Source organism: Pongo pygmaeus, chromosome 20 (genome assembly GCF_028885625.2).
Source record: "Pongo pygmaeus isolate AG05252 chromosome 20, NHGRI_mPonPyg2-v2.0_pri, whole genome shotgun sequence".
Classification (NCBI taxonomy): domain Eukaryota; kingdom Metazoa; phylum Chordata; class Mammalia; order Primates; family Hominidae; genus Pongo; species Pongo pygmaeus.
In genome coordinates this window covers 21,662,988-21,683,887 of record NC_072393.2, presented here as the reverse complement: position 1 = coordinate 21,683,887, position 20,900 = coordinate 21,662,988, and the positions used below count along the sequence as shown (strand labels likewise).

General features: G+C 39.2%; 1 protein-coding gene across 1 annotated transcript in view; it reads right to left on the bottom strand.

The window, feature by feature from the left end:
• The window catches only part of LOC129020592 (zinc finger protein 430), a 97,996-nt gene extending 77,393 nt beyond the window's left edge, over positions 1-20,603 (bottom strand). Inside the window, 4 exon segments of the mRNA XM_063657749.1 lie at positions 9,167-9,262; positions 9,770-9,896; positions 10,427-17,750; positions 20,512-20,603. Coding sequence (XP_063513819.1) covers positions 9,167-9,262; positions 9,770-9,896; positions 10,427-10,489 — 286 coding nt within the window. The 5' untranslated portion in view covers positions 10,490-17,750; positions 20,512-20,603.
• Positions 20,604-20,900: the final 297 nt, after the last annotated feature.

Below are 20,900 nucleotides of genomic sequence, written 5' to 3'. Positions count from 1 at the left end.
GAAACTGGAACCCTTCCTTACATCTGTACAAAAATTAACTCGATGAATTAAAGACTTAAATATGAAACCCAAAACTATAAAAACCCTAGAAGAAAATCTAGGCAATACCATTCAGGACATAGGCATGGACAAAGATTTCATCATGAAAACGTCAAAAGCAACTGCAACAAAAGCAAAACTTGACAAATAGAATCTAATTAAACTAAAAACCTTTTGCACAACAACAAAAAAACTATCATCAGAGTGAACAGACAACCTACAGAATCGGAGAACATTTTTGCAACCTATTCATCTGACAAACGTTAATATCCAGAGTCTAAAAGGAACTTAAGCAAATTTACAAGAATAAAACAACCCCATTAAAAAGTGGGCAAAGAACATGGACACTTCTCAAAAGAATACATTTATGTGGCCAAGAAACAAACAAAGCTCAACCTCAGGGATCGTTAGAGAAATGCAAATCAAAACCAGAATTAGATACCATCTTATGCCAGTAAGAATAGTGATTATTTTTTCTAAATTTTTTTTTTTTTTTTTTTAGACGGAGTCTCACTCTTTCGCCCAGGCTAGAGTGCAGTGGCACGATCTTGGCTCACTGCAAGCTCTGCCTCCCAGGTTCACGCCATTCTCCTGCCTCAGCCTCCTGAGTAGCAGGGACCACAGGCGTCTGCCACCACGCCCGGCTAATTTTTTGTATTTTTAGTAGGGACGGGGTTTCACCGTGTTAGCCAGGATGGTGTCGATCTCCTGACCTCGTGATCCTCCTGCCTCAACCTCCCAAAGTGCTGGGATTACAGGCGTGAGACACAGTGCCCGGCCAAGAATAGTGATTATTAAAAAGTCAAGAAACAACAGATGCTAGTGAGGCTGTGGAGAAACAGAAATACTTTTACACTGTCGGTGGGAATGTAAATTAGTTCAATCATTGTGGAAGACAGTATGGGAATTCCTCAAGGACCTAGAACCAGAAATACCATTTGACCCAGCAATCCCATCACTGGGTATATACCCAAAGGAATATAAATAATTCTGTTATAAAGATATGTGGATGTGTATGTTCACTGCAGCACTATTTACAATAGCAAAGACATGGAATCAACCCACGTGCCCATCAATAATAGACTGGATAAAGAAAATGTGGTACACATACACTATGGAATACTATGCAACCATAAAAAATAAGAGCATGTAGTTTGCAAAGGCATGGATAGAGCTGAAAGCCATTATCCTCAGCAAACTAATGCAGGAACACAAAACCAAACACCACATGTTCTCACTCGTAAGTGAGAGCCAAACAATAAGAACACATGGGCCGGGCACGGTGGCTCATGCCTGCAATTCAGCACTTTGGGAGGCTGAGGCGGGCAGATCACGAGGTCAGGAGATCAAGACCATCCTGGCCAGCATGGTGAAACCCCATCTCTACTAAAAATACAAAAATTAGCTGAGAATGGTGGTGCATGCCTGTAATCCCAGCTACTTGGGAGGCTGAGGCAGGAGAATCGCTTGAACCAGGGTGTCGGAGTTGGCAGTGAGCTGAGATCATGCCATAGCACTCTGGCCTGGCGACAGAGCGAGACTCTGTCTCAACAACAAAAACAAAAACAGAAACAAAAACAAACATGGACACATAGAGGGGAACAACACACACTGGAACCTGTCAGAGTGGGGGAAACAGCATCAAGATAAATAGCTAATGCATGCAGGGCTTCACACCTAAGTGATGAATTGATAGGTGCAGTAAACCACTATGGGACATGTTTACCTATGTAACAAACTTGTAAATCCTGTACATGTATCCCAGAACACACACACACAAAATATTTAAACAAAACAATAACAATGAAACTGGTAATAGTAACTTTATTTCTTTAAGCAATCATTTTAAATATAAATTAATTAAACTACTTAATAAAAAAATGTAATCCCAGGACTTTGGGAGGCCCAGGGGGACTGATTACTTTAACTCAGGAGTCTGAGACCAGACTGGATAACATGGCAAAATTCTGTCCCTACAAAAACAAAAATAAAAACAATAAAATGAGCTGGGCCTGATGGCACACATTTGCAGCCCAGCTACTTGGAAGCTGAGATGAGATCATCTGAGTTTGGGAGGTTGAGGCTGCAGTGAGCTGTAATCATGCCACTGCAAACCAGCTTGGTTGACAGAATGAGACTCTATCTCAAAAATTGATAAATTTATAAAAAGAAAAAGAAATAAGATGCCTGAGTAGTTTAAGTAAAAAAGCATACAATATGCTGTCTATAACAGACTCATTTTAGCATTGAGTCAAATAGGCTGAAAGTAACAGAATGAAAAGAATCTATATTCCATGCAAATAGTAACCATAACTGGGTGAGGTGGTAGTAATTATATTGAATATAATATGCTTTAAGTCAAGTACTAACATGAGACAAACACTGATATTATATAATGGCCAAATGGGTCAAGAATCTATAACTATCATATCTACCTATTTATGTTTATATGTATATGTATATATAACATCAGGACTCCAAAATATATAAAGCATATTTTGGTAAAGGTAAAGCAAGAAATATATAGCAACATAATAATTGTAGACATCAAGATCCCATTTGCAATAATAAATAGAAAATTTAGATAAAAGATCAGTAAGAAAACAGACATTATAGACTGTATTAACTATTTTGCATATAGACAAATAACTGAGAGTGGATAAATTATAAAGTAAAAAGGTTTATTTGGTTTACAATTTGGCAGACTGTATAAGAAGTGTGTGCCAGTATCTGCTTCTGGTGAGGGTCTCAGGAAACTTATAATCTTAGTGGAAGACAGAGTAGCTGGACATATCACATAGTAAGAGACAGAGCAAGTGTGAGGTGAAGGAGGCAGGTTATTTTAATGAACCAGCTCTCATTTGAATTAATGTAGTGAAAACTTTCTGATTACTAAAAGGATGGTGCCATGGCATTTATGAGAATTAGTCCCCATGACCCAAACACCTCCTACCAGGTTCCACATCCAACATTGAGTATTACATTGCAGCATGAGCCTTGCAGATCGTGGACATCCAAACTGTACCACAGACCAACTAGGCTTAACAGCATGTACAAAACTTTCCAGTTAAAAGCAAGAGAATACACAGTATTTCTATTTGGATGTGATATATTCTGTTAGGACAGATAACAAGTCTTATTAAAGAATACCACCTGGGAGTAGTGGCTGATACATCTAATCCCAACAATTTGGAAGATGAAGGTGGGAGGATCACTTGGGACCAGAAGTTTGATACCAGACTGAATAATATAGTAAGACTCTGTCACTACAAAAAATAAAAAAATTAGCGAGGCATGGTAGTGCATGTCTGTAGTCTCAGCTACTTAGGAGGAAGAATAGATCACTTGAGTCAAGGAGACTGAGGTTGCAGTGAGCCAAAATTATGCCACTATACTCCAGCCTGGGTGATGGAGTATGATCCTGTTTCAAAACAACAACAAATAAATATAAGAAAACCAAAATCACACACTGTGTGTTTTCTGACCAAAACTGAATGAAACTAAAAATTAAAAGCAAAAGTAGGCCGGGTGTGGTGGCTCACACCTGTAATGCCAGCACTTTGGGAGGTCAAGGTGGGTGGATCACCTGGGGTTAGGAGTTCAAGACCAACCTGGCCAACGTAGTGAAACCCTGTCTCTACAAAAATACAAAAATTACCCGGGCATAATGGCGGGTGCCTGTAATCCCAGCTACTCGGGAGACTGAGGCGGGAGAATTGCTTGAACCTGGGAGGCGGAGGTTGCAGTGAGCCAAGATCGCACCATTGCACCCCAGCCTGGGCAACAGAGTGAGACTCCGTCTCAATAAAAAATAAAAATAAATTAAAAAAAAGCAAAAGTAAAACTGTCAAATCCAATAACATATTTGAAAAAACAACAACAACAACAAAAAAAACACATGGGCCGAGTGTAGGGGCTCACGGCTATAATACTAGCACTTTGAGAGGCCAAGGCAAGAAAATTGCTTGAGCCCAGGAGTTCCAAACTACCACGGGCAACATAGGAAAACCCTGTCTCTAAAAATAAAAATAAATAAAATAAAACTAAGGCCAAGCATGGTGGCTCATGCCCGTAATCCCAGCACTTTGGGAGGCCGATGTGGGTGAATCACTTGAGGTCAGGAGTTGACCAGCCTGGCCAACATGGTGAAGCCCCGTCTCTACTAAAAATACAAAAGTTAGCCAGGCATGGTGGCAGGCACCTGTAATCCCAGCTACTCGGGAGGCTGAGGCAGGAGAATTCCTTGAACCCGGGAGGCAGAGGTTGAAGTGAGCCGAGACCATGCCATTGCACTCCAGCCTGGGCGACAGAGCGAGACTCCGTCTCAAATCAATCAATCAAACACACTCTTCAGCTCAAGGTTCAAAAAGTTTAATTTAGTTAAGTTGTCAATACAACCTACAGTGGTGAACAAATTAAATATGATCTCTATAAAAATGACAATAGCACAGTTTTATTACACAAATATTGTTTAAAATTTTTAAATTTGATTATGAACTATAGCCAAACACCCATGAAAAAGAATAAACCGGCATTATACTTCCTGATTTTTAAACATATTAGGCAGGGTGCAGTGGCTCACGCCTGTAATGCCAGCACTTTGTGAGGCCAAGGTGGGGGGATCACCTGAGCTCAGGAGTTTGAGAACAGCCTGGTCAACATTGTGAAACCCCCGTCTCTACTAAAAATACAAAAATTAGCCAGGCGTGGTAGTGCACGCCTGTAACCTCAGCTACTCGGAGGACTAAGGCAGAAGAACCGCTGAAATCCCAGAGGAGGAGGTTGCAGTGAGCTGAGATCGAGCCACTGCACTCCAGCCTGGGCGACAGAGCCAGACTCCATCTCAAAAATAGTAGTAACAAAAAATTAAAAGCTACAGTAACAAAAACAGTGTAATATTGACACAAAGGCAGATAAACAGATGAAAGAACAGAATACGAAGCCCAGAAATGAAACCCTTTATATATAATTAAATGATCTACAAAGCTGCCAAGAGGAAACAATAAAGATAGTCTTTTAAACAATGTTAAAAACTAAATAGCAATACTGATAAAATAAGGTTGGATCATTGCTTTGAATCATATACAAAAATATTTTAAGTAAAATATTTAGACATAAAAAGACTAATAAGTCTCTTAGAAAAAAATAGAAGACATAACATTGGTCTTGGCACCATTTTCTTAGATAAGACACTAAATGCATGAGGAACAACAACAAAAAATTTACTATGCTATACTTCAAAATTTCTGCACATTAAAACAAAACATTTAACTCAGTGAAAACGCCTCCTAGAAAATGGGTAAGAATATTTCCAAATTACATGTGATAGTTAATATTCAGAATATATAAAAAACCCTTAAAACTGAATAAGTTAAATAACTTGATTTGAAAATTAACAATTGAACTAAATTTTTATCATAAAAGATACACAAATGAAAAAAGCATTTGAAATGACATGCAAAATTAATAATTTGTAGAGAAACACATAAAAATAACAATGAAAAATGAAATCATGTCATACCCATTACAATGGCCACTATAAATTATTTAAAAACACCAAATCTGTTGATGATGCAATGAAAATAAAACCTATGTCGATTGTTGGTAGAAAACAAAGATGCAGTCATTATTTTTAAATGTTATAAATGTTTCTCAAATAATTAAAAATGGAATTATCATCAAATACAGCAATCCTGTTTATCAATTTAAAATATGCAACACATGACCTGGAAGACATATTTGAACATCCATGTTTATTGTACTAGTATTCACAAAAGCTAAAAGGCTGAAGCAACCCAGGTGTCTCTTGATTTATAAACACATCAAAAATGTAACATATGTGTACAGTGAAATATTATTCAGTCTTAAAAAACAAAATCTTGCCAAGCGTGTGACTCACGCCTGTAATCCCAGCACTTTGGGAGGCCGAGGATGGCAGATCACCTGAGGTCAGGAGTTCGAGACCAGCCTGACCAACATGGTGAAACCCTCCCTCTAATAAAAATAAAAAAAAATTAGCTGGGCGTGGTGGCACATGCCTGTAGTCCCAGCTACTCGGGAGGCTGAGGCAGGAGAATCGCTTGAACCGGGGAGGCAGAGGTTGCAGGGAGCCGAGATTGCGTCATTGCACTCCTCCAGCCTGGGTGACAGGAGACTCCGTCTCAAAAAAAAAAAAAGAAAAAAAAAAAAAAAAGAAAATCTTGTCACATTTTAAGATAAACTTTGAGAATATTATGTCACCTGAAATAACCCAGTAACGAAATGATGGATACAGTATGATTCCACTTATATGAGATATTTTAATTAGTCACACTCCTAAAAGCAGAAAGTGGAAGGATGTTTGTCAAGGGCTGGAAAGAGGGTAAAATGGGTTGCTGTTATTTAATGGGTATTGAGTTTTAGTTTCACAAAATGTAAAATATCTAAGTCTTTTGCATAACAATGTGAATATAATTAACATGCCTGCCTGAAATGTAGAGCTCTGGTTTTTTTTTTTTTTTGAGACAGAGTCTCACTCTGTCAAAAAGCTGGAGTGCAGTGGTACAATTATGGCTCACTTCGGCCTCAAACTCCGAGGCTCAAGTAACCCTTCCACCTCAATCTTGCAAGTAGCCTGAACCACAGATGCATAACACCATGCCTGGCTATTTTTAGAAAACATTTTGTAGAGAGGGAATCTCCATATGTTTCCCAGGTTGGTCTCAAACTTTTGAGCTCAAATAATCCTGGATTACAGATGTGAGCCACCACCATGTCTGGCCCTAAAATGTACACTTAAACAGATTTAAGATGGTAAATATTATGTGTTTTTACAACAATTAATTTTTCTAAAGGAAAAACTGAAAAAAATACAGATTTATAACTCTTTTCAAAAATTACCTTCAAATTACAAAAGTGTTTCTCTCACACAAAGGTGAGAGAAACATCATCATTAAACATATGGTGAAAATAAGAGATGGTGAAAATATTTCTATGACTACTCACTTAGGTGAGATAAAACAACCACTGAAAATTAGCTAAGAAAGAATATATACAAGATAAGCCATAACCAATATTGGGGTCATATTTATAGATAAACACACACACATATATATCTAATTGTGACAGACATATGGCTGATTTATCTCTTAATTATAAGAGATAAACCAAATTGCAAACTCTCTAAAATTACAATACAAAAGTGAAACAAAAAAACAGAATAACTCAATGTTAAGAAACCTACACTAACAAAACACTGATATGAAACTGCACAACAATAGTAAGTGACATATTAACTCATAAAATCTGCTGTGCAACACTGATATACCATTAAAAAGAATTTGTCTGCATAACTACAGTAATCCTCTCTGGTATTCAATAAAAGCCATACTCATTCACATCCTGATATAAGGACCATTATATATGAACCTGACTGCAGAAACCTGCCCTATTGTCTGCTTTACAGATCAAAGTCTTGAAGGATATTCAGTGTGTCCAAAAATAAAATGGGAATTACAACCACCCAAACCCCTGTAACAAGCCAACTAAAGGTGGACCCTAGTGCAGTCCCAGCAGCCTTGTGACCAAGCTACACCCCCTCTCCACTACAAACCCAGATAGCATTCTATGACCCTGGAGACATGACAGAAAAAGATCTTTACCTACTGAAACCAGTTTATAGAAGCTTGAGGAGTTGTTTGCTCCTTCAAATTCACAGACGCTAATGCAAAATTATATTGTGCCCATTGTCAATGCTTCTATTTTAACATAGCACTGGAAGTATGTGGCAGAATAATGAGTCAAAAACATTTTTAAAAAGCCACTGAAATTGAAGACAAGTAAAAAGTTGCTCTTTGTGGATCATATGATTTTATATATAAAAAACCATGAACACTACATTGAAATTTGTCTGAATTAATACTCAGTAAATTAGCAAAACATAAAATTAACACAAGTATTAAGTTATTGTTCCATACGCTTAAACTAACAGAGAAAGAAAACAATTTAAAACAGCATTAAAATAACAAATTTCTGAGAACAAGTGAAAAATCTTTACAATGAAAGATATGTTATTAATAAAAGAAATTAGAGAAGACACAAACAAATTTAAAAATATTGCATGTCTACAGATTGAAAAAATAAATATTGTTAAAGTGTCATATTATCTAAGTAATCTATAGATTCAATAAATTCCCAATCAAAATTTCAGTGGCATTTTTCTTCATAGTAATGGAAAATACAATTCTAAAATTTACAAGAAACTACAATAAACTTCAAATAGCCAAAGCAATCGTGAGGAAAAAGAACAAAGTAGAAAGACATCATACTTTATAATTTCAAACTATATTTCGAGAATATAGTAATAAGAACAGAATGGAATGTACAGAAAAGTTAACAACAACAACAACAAACAATGGAGCAGAAGCCACTACTCTTACACATTTCAGACATGATGCAAAAAGAGAACTAAGAAAATAGTTTGGCCAGGTGCAGTGGCTCACACCTGTAATCCCAGTACTTTGGGAGGTCAAGGCGGGCGGATCACTTGAAGTCAGGAGTTCAAGGCCAGCCTGCCCAACATGGTGAAACCCTGTCTCTACTAAAAATACAAAAAATTAACTGGGCATGGTGGCGGGTGCCTGTAATTCCACCTACTCGGGAGGCTGAGGCAGGAGAATTGCTTGAATCCAGGAGGCAGAGGTTGCAGTGAGCCTAGATCGTGCCATTGCACTTTAGCCTGGGCAACGAGCACGAAACTCAGTCTCAAACAAAAAAAAAAAAAAAAAAGAAAGAAAAAAGAAAAGAAAAGAAAATAGTTTAACATAGAGTTTCTCAAAATCATGTAGATATTTGTGTGTCCCCCAAAACAATGGAAAAGCAGTCAGATTGCGAGTCTCACATGCCATGAAGAGCACTTTGGTTCTGAAGCAAACCTGAAGGGAGATCACCAAGGGGAAAGAATCCTTAAAGAATTTAAAAGCATAAGACAGAAGACGCCCCTATGCGAGAGCAAAATTAAAAAAAACACTCAGGCTTTCCAGAAAATATTTGCTTTGGAACACAGCTTCTCAAATAACATTTTAAGCATTAGCTTTCTTTTTTTTTCGACCTCTCATTCATGTCGTCTGTTGTGTTCACTCTCACCTACCTGGGGGTTCATCTACCATCGCATGTCTCTTCATATTCCAGGGCTCTTTTCCTTGCTCTAGACAGGTGATCAGGTCTGGCTTAGAAACAGCAATACCTGCTTTATTGAAAATAAATAACATGAATCTTTCTCATATTCTTCAGTTACCAACCTAGTACTGTGCTGAGTAAAGAGGATGTAGTAGAATATTCTAGAAAATTAATCCTAAAAATACTAATTTATAACAGAAATTTCTAAGTATTTAGAAAATATTTTACATTTGTAGGTTCTTAATTTCACTACCTGGTATTCATTAATCAAAAATTGGTGGTGGCAAATAGATTTTAAGATATGGGCAACAATATTTTATGCCACTAAATTTCTGGAATTGCCACTAATCTAGAGTGAAGGATACAGATCAGCCCAGGAATGTGGAAAGTTTGAGTCAAGATAAAACTTCCTGAAAAAATTCTTTTCTATATGGAAAAATCTTCAAGGTTTTCTTAAGAACAATTAGCAGAAACTCATTTATGCAAAGCATAAATTACCAAACATTATTCTAAAAAAAATGAGAAATGAAACCTTTAGGGTATATTAGTAATTGTGTACTAAAGTTATTCTCACCCAAGAAGACCAGGTTTCTGTAGTTCTCTAACATCACTTTTCTATACAAATCCTGCTGAGCAGTGTCCAGGCATTGCCACTCCTCCAGAGAGAATTCTATGGCCACATCCCTAAATGTCAACGGCCCCTGAAAAACACAAGCACACAAGACACACGTATATTTACCAAGTGGCCACGGGCAGAATTTATTATTTGAATTAAAATGAAATGAGAGAATAAAGAGAATTGGTTCTGACTTACGGGAATGACTGAAATTATCCAATAATTTTTTTTTTTTTGAGACAAAGGCAACCTCTGCATCCCGGCTTCAAGCGATTCTCCTGCCTCAGCCTCCCGGGTAGCTGGGATTACAGGCATGCACCACCACATTCGGCTAATTTTGTATTTTTAGTAGAGACGGGGTTTCTCCATGTTGGTCAGGCTGGTCACGAACTCTCAACCTCAGGTGATCCATCAGCCTTGGCCTCCAAAAATGCTGGCATTACGGGTGTGAGCCACTGTGCCCGGCCCCAATAATTTTTCACACAGAAATATTATCTAATGTTTTCTCTAACTCTGAGAGAAGAGAATGGCATAAGATCCATAACACCAATATATATATGATACTTCTCTGGATGAGAAGCATAAAATTAAGGGCATAAACAAAAATTTGTACACTTTGAGTGCTATATTTACATCATAAAGTTTGAGTTGTGTATATTTTTCAGACAAAAAAGACATGCTGAGTTCGAAGGTACCTCTCAATTTTAAAGGTGAACAATAAACTGGAGATCCTGTCGTGCAGATTTTTTTTCTTCAGAAGATCTGGAGTAAAGTCTGAATTTCTAAATTTCTTTCTTCTTTTTTTTTTCTTTGAGATGGAGTTTTGCTCTTGTTGTCCAGGCTGGAGTGCAATGACACCACTTGGCTCACTGCAACCTCCACCTCCTGGGTTCAAGCTATTCTCCTGCCTCAACCTCCCAAGTGGCTGGGATTACAGGCATGCACCACCATGCCCAGCTAATTTTGTATTTTTAGTAGAGACGGGGTTTCTCCACGTTGGTCAGTCTGGTCTCGAACTCCTGACCTCAGGTGACCCGCCCACCTCGGCCTCCCAAAGTGCTGGGACTACAGGTGTGAGCCACCACACCCGGCCAACAAATTTTTATGATGTGCTGATGCACATAGAAGAACACGGCATCACTGCTAAGATATTGCCCCTCAAACAGTAAATTATAGTCTGAATGCAACCATAAAGATACATCAGTTTTATACAAAGTTCAAAATACAGATATCTCCCATGTTCTGTTATTTTTAATAGTGATTTTAAGTAGTCTTTCTTTAGCACCCTAGAGAGCAGGTATCTCCTAATAATTTTTTTCATAACTTTCTGGGTAATAAATGGTATTCTGTTTAAATAAGCATTTTCTTAATCCTGTTCTGCACAGAGTTAATAGAGAAAACAGATGAAACCTCAACATTACATATTCTCCATCTTTACTAGGGACCCCAGCTTTCCCCCAATAGGAATCTTGAGTATCTATATCTCCCCATGTTTAACAGCCACAAAGGGAACATTTTTAGTAGTGCCAATTATAAATTTATGGTAGGAATTCTGCGTGGCATATAAGAAGCCATGATGTAGAGAATGTAGAGAAAGCTCTGGTATATAGTAATGTTTTGCAGAGAGCCTTGAATATTTTAAGAATTTTTAAATGTAGTTAAAACAAACTCCTTAAGAAGGAAAAACACAAATAGAGAAGTAAAGATTTGCAAGTACTAAACGCATGGCATTCCATGAAGCAGAGTGCACACAGCTCTTCGTCTGAGACATGTTTAGCTGAAAAAAGCCATTTTTTCTCTCTCCTTCTCTGAAAATCCTTTTTAGATAACATTCTCTGGACAAGTTATACCTGCATTTTGAGAACGTTCCTTTAAAAATGTCAGCACCACCTTTTTGTCTGCTACCATCACGCACACAAATAGAAGGAAGGTCCTGCAGAAAAAGTCCACCCATTTCTCTGTCCTTTATAACAGAAGGGATTCAGGAACAATGGGCTGCTCTATGAATATAAAAGTATGTTTCTCTTTTCCTGTCCTTAGGTGCCCTCCCCCGCCACAGACACCAGCAATTTCTGCTACAGTAATGGAAATATGAGCCACACTCCTCCGTCCCTACCAAACCCAAACAGAACGGGCCCTGTGACCACCCTTTAGTGCAAAGGTGGCACTTAGCTCTCATGAATGTATATTGAAGCCCTCATACTTGATTCTGGCCTCACCTTAGAGTCACATGAGGCACTTCATTAAAACAACATGGATGCTTCCACCCAGAACAATAAACGAAATCCATGGAAAGGGCATAAGTACAGAGATTTCTGCCATGTAATCCTAATTAGAAGACTGGGCAGAGGCCGGGCGCGGTGGCTCACACCTGTAATCCCGGCACTTTGGGAGGCCGAGGCACATGGATCACCTGAGGTCAGGAGTTCAAGATCAGCCTGGCCAACATGGTGTAACCTCATCTCTACTAAAAACACAAAAAATTAGCCAGGAATGGTGGCGGGTACCTGTAATCCCAGCTACTCAGGAGGCTGAGGCATAAGAATGGCTTGAACCCGGGAGGCGGAGGTTTCACTGAGCCGAGATTATGCCATTGCACTCCAGACTGGGTAACAGGGTGAGATCCTGTCTTAAAAACAAAAACAAAACAAAACAAAAAAACAAGACGGGGCTGATAACCACTTAGCTAAGCACTGCCTCTCAAACTTTAATGAGCTTAAAACCAGCTTGGTAATTTTGGCCCCACTCTATGTAATGTGGATTTGCAAGTTTGAAAAGGGTTCATGAATGGGTGTTTCAAACAAGTTCCCTGTCAATGCTGATGTTGTTCCCCCTGGGCTCATTAGCATTAGTTAGAGAAGCAGGTACAGCACAGAGTCCCTTACACTTAGCACTCTTGTCACAACACAAATACTTCTGGTACAAATAAAACCAATCTCCATCTTAAAGTTTTATATTCTTTGCTGGCTCTTTAAAGTTTACAGAACAAACAGAAGGCGGCAATGTCTGAATAAATCTGCCTTTGGAAAATAACATGTACACATATACAAATGCAATGTTTATTAAGCAGGTACTACGTGCTCAAGGGTATGTTACAGAGCACTGTGCTGGGAATAACACATTTTGGGATTTAATCCTAGTAACACCCTGGAAGTTGACACTAAGTGTTCAATAATTCCCAGGATTTAGATAAAGTGTTCAGCATTTTTATTTCTTCCTCTGTTTCTCTGTCATTGATTTTGTTTTAAATGTATAGAATAAAAGTTAAATACAGGCAGATGAGAAGAACATAGAAAAAGTTTAATGTAGTTTAGAGAAATTTTTATTGTGTATACATTTACTTGTTTGTGGCTTGTGGAGCAACTGCTAGATTGGCAGAAACAGAAAACAAGGTGCTAAATGGAAGGTTTCTGTAAGCACTGGTTTTAATACAAAATTTTAAAAATAAGATCCTAAAATAAATAGTTTATTTCTGTCATTTATCTGTTTTTGGGTTTCAGAAAATTGTGAGCACCAGCTCTAGAAAAGCAGCAAGATTCACCAGACAAAACTCCAATCTATTTTTTTGTAGACGGAGTCTCGCTCTGTTGCCAGGCTGGAGTGCAGTGGCACAATCTTGGCTCAATGCAACCTCTGCCTCCTGGGTTCAAGTGATTCTCCTGCCTCAGCCTCCTGAGCAGCTGGGATTACAGGCATGTGCCACCACGCCTGGCTAATTTTTGTATTTTTAGTAGAGACGGGGTTTCACCATGTTAGTCAGGCTGGTCTCAAACTCCCGACCTCGTGATCTGTCTGCCTCAGCCTCCCAAAGTGTTGGGATTACAGGTGTGAGCCACCACACCCAGCCAAAACTCTGATTTTTATAAATCAGTTTTGTGAGGCAAGGCTCCAGAGTAGGGCCAGACATAAATAAGGCCTCCAAAAAGGGTGAATCTGAACAGAATTTGGGCAGGGAAAGGACCCTATGTAGAATTATGTTCTCTCTGCCACCAAGGTATTTCCAGTTCTGTTTTTCCTAAGCTTACATAAGAGAATCTTAAATCCCAGAGCTTATGTAACTTTAATCTATTTTTGCCACTGCCCTGTCAATTTTATAACATATGCTAATGAGCAATTTAAACAAATTTATTAGTTCTTTAGAATAATTATATTAGAAGATAAATATATATTCTTAGCAAAGTAAAAGAAACACAAATAATAACAAATCTTCGCTCCATAAATATCCCTTCAGCTGATGGTATCAGAAATAACAATATAAAACAGTGGCCCAAATTTTTTTTGGACACATCTATTCATTGTACCAACCATATAATGCTTAATTCACCCATGTATCCAGTTGTTAGTCTAGACAAAATGTTCCTGGATAGTAAGGATCATGACTGCTTCATCTGTTTTTTGAATGGCCATATAAAATGAAAACAATTACTTTATCTGTCTGAGTCACCAGACCTCCTATTGCTTTCATCCAAGTACCAGGAAACTTGAGAAACTCTCATCTGGGTACCAACCAAAGTTATCTCTTGTATAAGGAGAGAAAAAAACACAGAATTGCCAGGCGTGGTGGCTCACACCTGTGATCCCAGCATTTTGGGAGGCTGAGGTGGGTGGATCACAAGGTCAGGAGTTCAAGACCAGCCTGTGCAATATGGTGAAACCCCGTCTCTACTAAAAATGCAAAAATTAGCCAGGCATGGTGGCAAGAGCCTGTATTCCCAGCTGTTCGGGAGGCTGAGGCAAAAGAGTCACTCGAACCCGGGAGGCAGAGGTTGCAGTGAGACGAGATCGCGTCACTGCAGTCCAGCCTGGGCGCTAGAGCAATACTCCGTCTAAAAAAAGAAAAAAAGAAGAAAAAAAAACCCCTAAAAAAACCACACACACACACAGAATGACTCATTTCTCTTACACCAAGCCAGAAGCAGAATTAACCACTCATCAGCCTGACACAATTCTGCCCTGGACATCCTCAAATGTCTCAAAGACGCCTAGGTGATTGTGAGAGGGTTCTTAGTGACCCTGGGCTGATGGCCCAATGATAAGCCAGGCTGGAGAGATTCAGGCTGATTCTAAATAGAAAATGGCCTGGTGGAGCTCCAGAACCTAATCACTTGTCCCAATTTGCTAGCTTTTGGGTAAGGAGAAAGACAAGAATACTCTACTCCAGTATCACATTTTACAGGTAGGTATAGTTGTGGTCATGGCTATGGATACATTATGACTTTGATATCTCACTCTTAAAATGCTGATTCTGTCATCAGATTCTATTTATATCTGGAGCCTCTCACATAACTGTGGCAAATCACTGAACAAGATCTGAAAAGCTTAAAGAACCACACTCTCAAAGGGGGCTTTAAGATGTCTATGTTGACAACTCATAATGGAGAAAATGCCTCCTGTTGGTTTTCTGTACATTCTCAATCTAAAGTCTGGCCGTGTCCTATAAATCCCAGGAAGAGGCCAGACCTTATGTGCAGATTCTAGGTAGGATCAACCACACTCTGCATTCTTGGGTGTTACAGCAAGTGGAGTACAATCGAAGGAGAGATCCCCTCATAGAGGCTGCTCTAGCTCATTCTACGTGATATGACTACCTAAAAGGAAAAAGCTGAGGCAACATGAATATAAGAGAGTTTATTTGGGCCAAGCTTGAGAATAGCAACCTGGGAGCAAAGACACATTTTCTAGAGACTGAACAAATAAGAAAGTGAATCCCTGAATAGACCAATAACAAGCTCCAAAATTGAATTAGTAAGAAATAGCCTACTAGCCAAAAAAAAAAAAGCAAAGAACCAGACAAATTCCTAGCTGAAGTCTACCAGATGTACAAACAAGAGCTAGTACCATTTCTACTAAAAATATTTCAAAATATTGAAAAGAAAGGACTCTTTTTCAACTCATTATATATAAGAATAGCATCATTCTGATATCAAAACCTGGCAGAGATAAAAAAAAGAAAACTTCAGGCCAATATCCTTGATGAACATTGATGAAAATATCCTCAACAAAATACTGGGAAACTGAATTCAGAAGAACATCAAAAAGCTAATCCATTATAATCAAGTAGGCTGCATCTCTGGGAGGCAAGTTGGTTCAATATACAATCAATAAATGTTATTCATCACATAAAGAGAACTAATAACAAATACCAAGATTATCTCAATAGATGCTAAAAACATTTTCAATATAATTTAATATTTTTCATGTTTAAAACCCTCAACAAACTAGGCATTGAAGGTATATACTTCAAAACAATGAGACATCAATGACAAACTTACAGCCAACATACTGAATGGATACAAGCTGGAAGCATTCCTCCTTGAAAACTGGCACAAGATAAGGATGCCTTCTCTCAAACATCCTATTCAACATAAAATTGGAAATCTTGGCCAGAGCAATCAGAGAAGAGATGAAAATAAAAGGCATCTGCTGGGCGTGGGAGCTCACGCCTGTAATCCCAGCACTTTGGGAGGCTGAGGCGGGTGGATCACGAGGGCAAGAGATTGAGACCATCCTGGACAACATGGTGAAACCCCGTCTCTCCAAAAAATACAAAACTTAGCTGGGCATGGTGGCATGCGCCTGTAGTCCCAGCTACTCAGGAGGCTGAGGCAGGAGAATCGCTTGAACCCGGGAGGCGGAGGTTGCAATAAGCCGAGATCACACCACTGCACTCCAGCCTGGCGAGAGCAATACTCTGTCTCAAAAAAAAAAAAAGAAAAGAAAAGAAAAGACATCCAAACAGGAAGAAAGGAAGTCTAACTATCCCTGTGTGCAGATGACATGATTCTATATCTTCAAAACCCTACAGTCTCAGCAGAAAAGCTCTTTAAACCGATAAACAACTTTAGCAAAGTTTCAGGATACAAAATACATGTACAAAAATCAGTAGAATCTCTGTACATCAAAACATCCAAGCCAAAAGCCAAATCAAAAACATAATCCCATTCACAATTGCCACAAAAAGAATAGAATATCTAGGAATACAGCTAATCAGAATGGTGAACGATCCCTATGACAAGAATCACAAAACACTGCTTAAAGAAGTCAGAGATTGGCCGGGCACGGTGGCTCACGCCTGTAACCCCAGCACTTTGGGAGGCCGGGGCAGGCAGATCACAAGGTCAGGAGTTTGAGACCAGCCTGACCAACATGGTGAAACACCATCTCTACTAAAAATACAAAAACTGGCCAGACGTGGTGGCATACGCCTATAATCCCAGCTACTCAGAAGGCTGAGGCAGGAGAATCACTTGAACCTGGGAGGTGGAGATTGCAGTGAGCTGAGATCGTGCCATTGAACTCCAGCTGGGGCAGCAGAGTGAGACTCCGTCTCAAGAAAAAAAAAAAAAAGTCAGAGATACGGCCAGGCACAGCGGCTCATGCCTGTAATCCCAGCACTTTGGGAGGCTGAGGCAGGTGGATCAGGTGGATCACGAGGTCAAGAGATGGAGACCATCCTGGTCAACATGGTGAAACCCAGTCTCTATTAAAAATACAAAAAATTAGATCCAGGAGTGCATCCAGAGGAAACCATGCCATGGATCTGGGGCCCACATCACTGTCTCATAAAAAGTGCGATGACCAGGTTTATGGATCACTCTATTCTCAATGACAGAACCTTCAGTCTGTATTAAGAAGATATGGCTGCAGAAAGACAAGATGAATTGTGGAAAGAGCACAAAGAGGGGGAAAGTAGGAGGTTTCCCAGTTCCAATGGCTGACTAATGGGAGGAGGAGATGGAGAAAGCAGAGTAAACTGATTGGACTAAAAAAAAAAAAAAAAAAAAGTACAAAAATTAGCCAGGCGTGGTGGCAGGTGCCTGTAATCCCAGCTACTGGGGAGGCTGAGGCAGGAGAAATACTTGAACCCGGTAGGTGGAGGTTGCACTGAGCCGAGATGATGCCGTTGCACTCCAGCCTGGCCAACAGAGTGAGACTCCATCTTAGATTTAAAAAAAAAAAAAAAAAAAAAAAAGAAAGGAGAAATGTCAGAGGTGTATTGAATCAGGGCAAATCCATTTCGAATAGGGGCTGGGTAAAATGAGGCTGAGACCTATGGGGCTGCACTCCCAGATGGTTAGGCATTCTAAGTCACAGGATGAGACAAGATTTCAGCACAAGATACAGGTTATAAAGATCTGGGTGATAAAACAGGTTGCAGTAAAGAAGGTGGATAAAACCCACCAAAACCAAGATGGGATGAGAGTGACCTCTGGTCGTCCTCACTGCTACACTACTACCAGTGCCATGACAGTTTACAAAATGCCATAGAGACATCATGGAAACATCAGGAAATTACTTTATATTGTCTAATTGGGAAGGCAAAAATAATCCACCCCTTGTTTAGCATATAATCAAGAAATAACCATAAAAATGGGCAACCAGCAGCCCTCAGGGCTGCTCTGCCTATAGAGTAAGCCATTCTTTTATTCCTTCTGTTTCCTAATAAACTTGCTTTTACTTTACTCTGTAGACTCAACCTGAATTCTTTCTTGAGCGAAATCCAAGAACCCTCTCTTGGGGTGTGGATTGTGACCCCTTTCCGATAAGAACTCTGCACATTTTCTTTTCTTCATTAAAAAAAATCAGTTGAATTTGTCTTCAGTGGTCTAAATAAAATTTTCCACAGGCTCCTGAACTTGGAGCTACCCTCAATCTGAGCCAATATACAATTCCATTTTATGTCCTTCCTAAGAACACGCTGACTTCAGGGTAAAACATTCTCTGATCTAAAATCTGATTATTTCACCCTTCATTTGCCAGTCCCCTCCAACTTCTTTTTTTTTTTTTTTTTTTTTTTTGAGACGGAGTCTGACCCTGTCACACAGGCTGGAGTGCAGTGGCGCGATCCAGGCTCACTGCCAGCTCCGCCTCCTGGGTTTATGCCATTCTCCTGCCTCAGCCTCCCGAGTAGCTGGGACTACAGGCGCCCGTGACCATGCCCGGCTGATTTTTTTTGTATTTTTAGGAGAAACGGAGTTTCACCATGTTAGCCAGGATGGTCTCGATCTCCTGACCTCATGATCTGCCTGCCTCGGCCTCCCAAAGTGCTGAGATTACAGGCGTGAGCCACAGCATCCGGCCGTCTCCAACTTCTAATTTTGTTTGCTCCTCCCCATGAAAGAAAGCCCTTTTCTGCCTAAACTTTGCAATCCTTAAGGTTCTTACAGTTGGTATTTCCTTCTGTTGCAATAGTCCTTTGGAATTCAAATTTTTAACATAAATCTAACTTTGTTATATATTACAAAGTCTAGAAACTGCCTTCAAACAGTAACAACTTTATCATCAGTAACACCCTCTCAATCCCCTACCATCTGAACCTTAACTGCATCTGCCTGTGGGTCCCCACCTTTCCAGGACTCTGTAGCTTCTCTCAGGAGAAAAGCTTCTTCCACAGCTAGAGTGAGCTGGCTAGGACATCTACAGGGGAGGCTCCCCAGAAAAAACTAACTGGGCCTGTAATAAACTCCTTTTGCAGGCTCAATATTAGCCTCAGCTCTGAGTCACTGGGCTCAAGCTTTAATTTCTATGTTAGAGTTACTCACTTGGTTTTGAAACTATGTGTTTGAAAAATCTAGCAAAATTACTCAAACACAGTGTTCATATAAGGGAAGGAAATTTTAAGGTGTTTGCAATTTATACCTCAATAAAAAAAGCAGAAGTATCTATTTCTTTCACATAATATATGCATTATTTTATTAATTCCGTTAAGAATCATTTAGTAAACAATTAGTCATATGGGAAAACTTCTAGGTGGTACCAAGTTTCATCTCATAAAATTTAGCATGAAACTCAGAAATCAAGATAACAGGATTTGAACAGAGATACTCACTGTCACAAATTTACCCTGCGGAGAGAGAAACTGATGTTTTCATGAACCTATGTAACTCACCAATTATCTATCACATTTTCTTGTAGAAATGTATTTATTTTCTACAAAAAAATGGAACAGAGATTTTCCCTACTCATTTCCTTGGTAGCATTCTAAAAGTTGAGCCTTAGAATTCTGTTTGAAATCACCCAGCCATAAAAAACACACCTGAGAAAATTCCTAAACTCACCCTGGGGGGAAAAAGGGAATAGAGAATTTTTAATGAATGGAATATATTATTAGATACTATTTTTTTTCTTAAACCCACCACTTTTATGCCTTTGGTAAATATTTTCCTACCTTTCAAGCCCTACTAATACAATTTACAGCTAAAAAACTGAGGTTAAAATAAGTGAACAAATCTTTTCAAGGTGACAAACCCAGGGAGTGGCAGTGCTGATGAAAAAACAGATGTGTCTGACTCATGTTTCAAGTCAGGCCATTCAATTACTTGAAACAGTCTTCCACCCACTCCTGCTCACTTATGTGCTCAAGAACCACCCACTCAGGAGATACCACACTATGCCTCAGTGACTGTCCCACAGGCATTTAACTTTGCAAGTTCTTACAGCATCTCACTGGGGTCAGTGTTTTTCTTTTTCTTTTTGTCTTTTGGGATACTATTTTTTCTGTCACAAATGTTCCACTTTTTCCCACTATTTTACTTTCACTATATTTATTTCACTATTTTTCTGCCTCCCTTAGACAATCCAGAGGCAAAAGTTATTTGCTTTCCCCTCAGTGCCACAGTCTGATTGGTTGACCAGCAATGTGTCTCCAAGAAATGAAAGCTGGGTTGGATGAAGACAATTTTAACATCTCAAGGGGTTACCTTTTCATAAACAGAGTACACCAGAAGATTCCTGTCAGCCCCAGGGCATCCACTTGCTTCCTTGAGAGGATACACTCCAGACTTCAGGTTCTCCTATGGGAGAAAATAACCCAGAAGCTGATATCCACTAGACACTCTAGCTGACATAACCATGGTGGATATCTTGGTTTATCCCCAGACAGTACTGAAACCCAGGACCAGAAAAAAACTGAAGGGTGGCTGAGGACACATCACCCCATAAAGTTTCCAAAGGAAAACCTTGACCCAAAAACATCCTGAGACAAGATCTCTGTGCCCAGAGAAGATACAAGGAGAAGCAGCACGGAGAGTTTTTACAATACAGTGTCAGGGGATTATTCTTTGCTTTCTTCACATGGGAAATATTTACA